Source organism: Beta vulgaris, chromosome 4 (genome assembly GCF_026745355.1).
Source record: "Beta vulgaris subsp. vulgaris cultivar EL10 chromosome 4, EL10.2, whole genome shotgun sequence".
Lineage (NCBI taxonomy): Eukaryota > Viridiplantae > Streptophyta > Magnoliopsida > Caryophyllales > Amaranthaceae > Beta > Beta vulgaris.
The window spans coordinates 50,389,519-50,396,305 of record NC_079205.1 but is presented as its reverse complement, the minus strand read 5'-3'; the positions used below and the strand labels follow the sequence as shown (position 1 = coordinate 50,396,305).

General features: G+C 34.7%; 1 protein-coding gene across 1 annotated transcript; it reads right to left on the bottom strand.

Moving 5' to 3' along the window:
• Positions 1 to 281: 281 nt before the first annotated feature.
• On the bottom strand, positions 282 to 3,061 carry LOC104891092 (truncated FRIGIDA-like protein 1). Its single transcript, XM_010676743.3, has 2 exons — positions 2,127 to 3,061; positions 282 to 1,270 (listed from the first exon to the last, which is right to left on the bottom strand). The coding sequence occupies exons 1-2, from the start codon at positions 2,887 to 2,889 to the stop codon at positions 669 to 671; spliced, it is 1,365 nt and encodes a 454-aa protein (XP_010675045.2). The 5' UTR covers positions 2,890 to 3,061; the 3' UTR covers positions 282 to 668.
• Positions 3,062 to 6,787: the final 3,726 nt, after the last annotated feature.

Genomic DNA, 6,787 nt, shown 5'->3' with positions numbered 1-6,787 from the left:
CTTACTTATCTGCTTCTCCAACTCCTTGATGCGTGATAGAAGCAAATCCGGTGGGAATCTTGACTGAAGCTTAAAAGTTGCAATGCATGTAGTTACTTCTCGAAGAATGTCCAATTCCTGCAAATCGGCTTGGATCTACAAAAACAAAGCCCAACAGTGTGATGAATCGACGCATCAGTGAAACTGATCAGAAACACATGTTTTTCAATTGAAAGTGATTTTACTGTAAATTACTTTTCCTTTATTCTACTCCTTGCAGAAAAAGTTCAGAGAAATGGAAAAACGGAATTGAAGAATAAGGAATACCTTTGATTTAAGATTTCCATCATTGCATTTCTCATTCACCCTTTTCATTGACAGGTGCAAATGAGATTCTAGCAGAGGCACTGGCAGGAACTTACATTCGAGCTTAAAAACACAAATGTACTTAACTGCCAAAAGCAGCTTCTTTCCTTCAATAAGAGATTTGACAACACCTGCTCAATGCCAAGAGAAAAAAAAAAAACAGGTACAATAATCAGATAATGTAACAATATGTCTAAAGAGCAACTAGAACCATTGATGTACACTCGGATGATAGTTGAATCGGGCATATAAGCCAAACTGGAGACAACACGATACCATGGAATTTTAGAGAAAAATAATGAAAGAAACATTCTCAATAACTCTTAACAGCAGAGATTGTGAAGATCAAAGGGGTATATTAGCAAGTTTTTTTTAGGAGCGAGCTGGATGAGCATACCAGGAATCTTCTCTAAAAGTCCCAATGCACCGCATAATGATGCTTGCTTCTCATGCTGGTAAACCTCACCCCCACCATACAAACAACCAAGAAGGGAGAGAAGCTCATCTGCATTATAGCGACCTGCTAACTTGAACGCAGCTAAAAACTGCAAAAATTCAAAAATATCTGCAGGAGTTGTATAACCCTTCAACCAATCCTTCATAGAATCAGCAAAATATATCGCGTCATCTTCCACATCATGTCTGATTGGAGCTGATAACTTCCTAAACTGCTCCAAGAGAAAGGTGCAACTGCTTTGGTTCTTGACAAGTTCGCCTTTATCTGAGTATTTTTGGTGGAAACTTTGGCAGACATCAAGAACAAGCTTTCCAGGATTAGGTGCAAATCTGATAGCATCCAATACCTTCTCTTGCAAAATGCTTTGTTCCTTAAAATGCTTGATTAAATATGATCGCACACCATCAGCATCCATGTGTTTGCACAATGAGTGAATATCATGACCGATTTTCGATGAGGATGAATCCACTGCACATGTTACATGAGCAATATCTGAATCACCAATTTAAACATGTAACACTAAAAGAAGGGAAAACAAGAAGTCAATGAGATTAACTGGAGATGCTTCAAGTCGAAATCGACACTCAACATATTAACAAGCAGGATGTTCAGAGACCATGAAGGAATTATTGATGAATCTCATAGATTAAAAATCATAAAGAGACCCTCCAAACATGATAATAATGGTACGAGGAACATTTATTAAGATACACTACTATATATAGTACTAAAGTAAAAGCCACTATAATTGATTTTCCCTCCTAAATATATTCGTTCAATAAATTATTGCATTGGAGTTCTAAGTATAGGTTTTAGTCCTAAAGTTTGCATTCAAATTTAATTTATAATCAGTACCAAGTATACAAATAGTTACAATTTATAATACTAGTACTGTAGTACATTAATTGGAAAACCAAGCAAATCTCAGGTATTAGCTACTAGCTAGTCATCTATGAATACAAGATCCACATAAACATGTTTCATCTATTATACTAAAAATGTAACAAATCTATCAAAGGAAGAAATTACCAATCTATCACCTTATCTGTTAAAGAAATATTATAAGAGACCTCATATCATATCATTAGTATCTAAAAAATCATGCAAAAAGAAAGAACTTTCTCCACAGCTTTCATAATTTTCTAAGAGACATCAAATCAAATGAAAATGAATTTGTCCTCAGATAATTTTCTTGCATAGCATTATTTCAGCCATTCCATAGGAATTATTGTATAACTTTCAGAAAGTGTGTGTTTAATTTCATACAAATCATAGTTGGTGAATGAAAGTTTTTATCTCAATAACAAATACTAGTTATTCTCACCATTTTGTTTCTTTATAGATTCTTGATCTCGACAACGAGAAAGCATCAGATTCCCATCACTTCTCTTCTCCCGTTGATAATATTCATTCATTTGCTTCTCCTTCAACATCATCTTCTTGCTGAGTAGTGACAAAGCTTCGCGGAGCTTACTAATTTCCTGCTCTTTAATCTCCATTGCTTTCTTCATTTTATTCTCCTTTAAATCAACCACATTGTATAACTCTTCCTTCCTCAACTCCAACACTTTCTTTTCCTTCTCCAACACTAAAAAAAGTTTACTCAATTCACCACCTTTCAACTCCAAATTATTAGCAAACTCTTTCAATATTTTCTCACTACAATCCATAGCTTCCGAAACCGCCTTCGATTCCTTTTCTTTCTCCCCCACCATCCTCTGCCTCTCCATCACCGCCTTTATCCGATCCTTCACTTGCTTCTCTCTTATCTCCACTCTTTTAATCCTCAAACTCAATGATTTCTCCTCAAACTCCAACTTTTTCTGCCACAATTCAACCTCTTTCTGATAATTCTCAATTTGATTCTTGATTAAAGTAAGTTCTCTCTCCTTTGACTCCAACTCCCTGACTCGATTCTCCAACGAATAATGAACCGTTTCAAAGGAATTCAGCAAATTCCGCCATTGTTCATTGAGTGCGACGATTGATTGGGAGTGAGATTGGAAATCTTTAATGATTGCGCCATTTTTGTGAATTAAATTAATGGCGACTGTAAGATTCTTTGAAGTTAACTCCGAAACAGACATGGTTAATTGAAATTAACACAATAATCACATTTGAAACCGTAGAAATCGCAAAAAAGATTCCAAGAAATATATACCCTGAAAGTCTGCAAAGAAACAGAGGTTGGTTAATTAGCAAAGGAAGAAGACGAGAAATTGGAAATTAACTAAGGACGATACTTGAATAATGAGGGGATCATCATACGAATTGGAATTTTTTGTTTTCATTTCTTTTATAGACGGTGTTTGGCGGGGATCCCTCTACAGTCTACAAGACGATAGTTTGGTAGATGTAATATTAAAAAGAAAATTAGCTTAATAGTGACTACTGACTAGGCCTGTTTTCCTCAATTTATTTTCAGTTCAGTTCAGCTGAGTTCAATTTAGTTCAGCTCCATTTTTTTAATAGAGATTTTGTTAAATATTATTATTATGTTGGTCTAATTTATTACTCTTATTATTATTATTATTTATTTTTATATCATTATTATTAAGTATTATTATTATTTCTACATATTATTTTGTTTATCATAGCTTTACTCATTATTATAACTATTATTATTAGAAGGAACATGGTTTAGGTCAAAAGCACATATAAACACACGTTTTTAGCCCATAAACCAATCCAATCGCGTCAAAACGGTTTATGATGCAATTTTGTGCGGTCCGGCCCAATCATCATTTTTATTACTAAATATTATTTTATTATTAAATCTAATCATTAAAATAGTAATATTAATTTTCTTCTTATAGAGTATATTATTGTCATTATATAATCATCATCAAGTATTAATATATTAATACAAATAATATAAAATAATTATTAGTAATTATCATTAATTATTATTATTATTAATTTATGATTATTAATATTATTTATTCATAACTATCATTTAAAAATATCCAAAATACTATTATTCACTAGTAGAATAAACGCTATTTGCTGCGGTGATTGCTGCGGTTTTACCTATATGCAGAAATATAAGACGCAAAAAGAAAAAAAAATAGAAATTGACAATATTGCTGCGGTTCCCAACTAAACCGCAGCAACATATGTTAACAAGATTTTTTCAAATTTAATTGACTACTTTGACCAGCAATATTGCTGCGGTTTTTAAAGATAACCGCAGCAATACATTAAAATATTAATATTTTAATGTATTGTTGCGGTTTCTATAAAAAAACCGCAGCAATATAAATGCCCAATATTATAGGGCTGCGCTGAAAATGGCATGTAGGGCTGCGCTTTTTGAGGGCAGCTTTTTCCATCGCAGCCCTTCAGTATTCAAGTAGGGCTGCGCTAGAGAAGCGCAGCCCTTCACAACGAAGGGCTGCGCTTTTTTCAAAAAAGCGCAGCCCTTCCCAGATGGAAGGGCTGTGCCTTTTTGAAAAAAGCGCAGCCCTTCTAAGCTAGAAGGGCTGCGCCTCCTTCACAAGCGCAACCCTTCTAAGTTTAGAAGGGCAGCCCTTCTAGCAAGAAGGGTTGCGCTAGTGAAGGACTAGCGCAGCCCTTCTTGCTAGAAGGGCTGCACTAGTTTAAACTAGCGCAGCCCTTCACTTTATAAATTTTTTTTTTTTTTTGGCTTGCACACAGCCTGCACATACCAGCAGCACAGCCTGCACCCACACACCAGCCCACCCCCACCCATAACCTCCCTTGGACAAGAAAAAAAATGCAAATTGCAATACGATAATATATGACAAGTGGAGAAAGGTAATAATTAACTTCAAATATATTAAAATAATGTAAAAAGTGTACATAGGATGATAGAAACTAGCTAGTACATTGTTGGAGCGAAAATCTCATCCTATGCAATCATCGGTAATGTGGGACGCCAACTTATCCCGAACTTCGTCAATTTCTTCTTTGGTGAAGTTCCTCAAACGTGGTATGGAACTAGCATAAACCTTGCAAAACAACCAAGGAATAAACATATACAAAAAGTCAATCATTTTACCGTAGTTAGTACTTCTAAAAATGACATATATCTTCCCGAAATGGAATCAAAATCAAATGCAAGCCTAAAAGTCTACACACTAGTTATAATATATCTCATATAATCATGTTCAAAGAGAATTTGAGGTTAAATCACTTCATAACTACATTTTGGGAGCGAAAAGGCCAAAATAGGCCAAAATAGGCCGGAAATGGCATTTTCGTTCTCGAAATGCAACCAAGAACAAATTAAAGCCTAAGAATCTACATACTAGTTATAATATGCCTCATATAATCATGTTCAAAGAGAATTTGGGGTTAAATCACTTCATAAGTACATTTTGGGAGCGAAAAGGCCAAAATAGGCCAAAATAGGCCGGAAATGGCCTTTTCATTCCCGAAATGCAACCAACAAGAAATAAAAGCCTAAGAATCTACATACTAGTTATAATATGCCTCATATAATCATGTTCAAAGAGAATTTGGGGTTAAATCACTTCATAAGTACATTTTGGGAGCGAAAAGGCCAAAATAGGCCAAAATAGGCCGGAAATGGCCTTTTCGTTCCCGAAATGCAACCAACAAGAAATTAAAGCCTAAGAATCTACATACTAGTTATAATATGCCTCATATAATCATGTTCAAAGAGAATTTGAGGTTAAATCACTTCATAACTACATTTTGGGAGCGAAAATGCCAAAATAGGCCGGAATAGGCCGGAATTGGCCTTTTCGTTCGCGAAATGCAACCAACAACAAATTAAAGCCTAAGAATCTACATACTAGTTATAATATGCCTCATATAATCATGTTCAAAGAGAATTTGAGGTTAAATCACATCATAACTACATTTTGGGAGCGAAAAGGCTAAAATAGGCCGGAAATACAACAAACAACAATTGGAAACCTAAAAGTTACATACCTTTCGAAGATCAACAACATCTTTGCAATAGTTGACGATATCGAGCATGAACCTCATGACGTAATACCCACACGCAAGTCCACCTTCTTGTACCGGACACTAAAATTCACCAAAGATGCAATAAATGACATGTTATATGTGTATTATGTGTTTGTATAAAAGGATGCAAAAAATATTACATGTTACCTCGACTAAATACCAAACAGGAGCTTTTCCTTGTCGAAGTCCAGATGAAGTAATCTTCTTCATCCCCACTACATCAATACACATTATTATAAGATTAGATGTACATTTAATATTTAATAAGCTAAGTGTGCATATATAGTTTCGATTAGGCTACCTATTTAACAATGATTTGACTAGTAAGGACCGTATTGTTCCTTTACGAAAGAATCAAAGTGGTAGACTTCGTTACGTGACACACATATTGCAATGAGTGTCCAATGGTTCCTACAACAATAAAAATAATGTTATTGTTATCGTAGAACAACTAATAGGTCAATTTAATTAATTAAAAAGTCAGTTTAAGAAGCATACGATTCAATGTAAGGAAGAAGAACGATCTTATATCCAAGACGAGAACATGCGTTCAAAGAATCTTGAGATATACTTTCACCTCTTTTTCGTTTTGTACAGCAACTGTCATCTCGTACAAAGTTTGGACATAACCAACCAAAGATTGGCTGACTAGATCGCCTCACATCATTGTATAATAGCCTGAGAATTCATATTGATAAAAATAAAACTTACTTATTATGGAAGTTATTATTAGTTGGATTGAATACTACTTAATTAATAAAGTATTACCTCATGAATGTTTGTATCATGGAAACATTCAACTCTTCCCCAAGTAAGAATTCTTTAATATCAACCTTAGAAATGAAGGTCGATGTTTCCTCATCAATGTAGTGAATTGGTGGTGCGACAACTTAATCTCAATCATTGCTTCATCGGCTGCATCGCTAATGCACTCATGAGCCAGAAGCACGGTTTAGTAAGGCGTTGCACCACCTCCATATCCGTAATGAGTGGATACTTTGCCGAAGAATTCGTTCCCACTTGGGC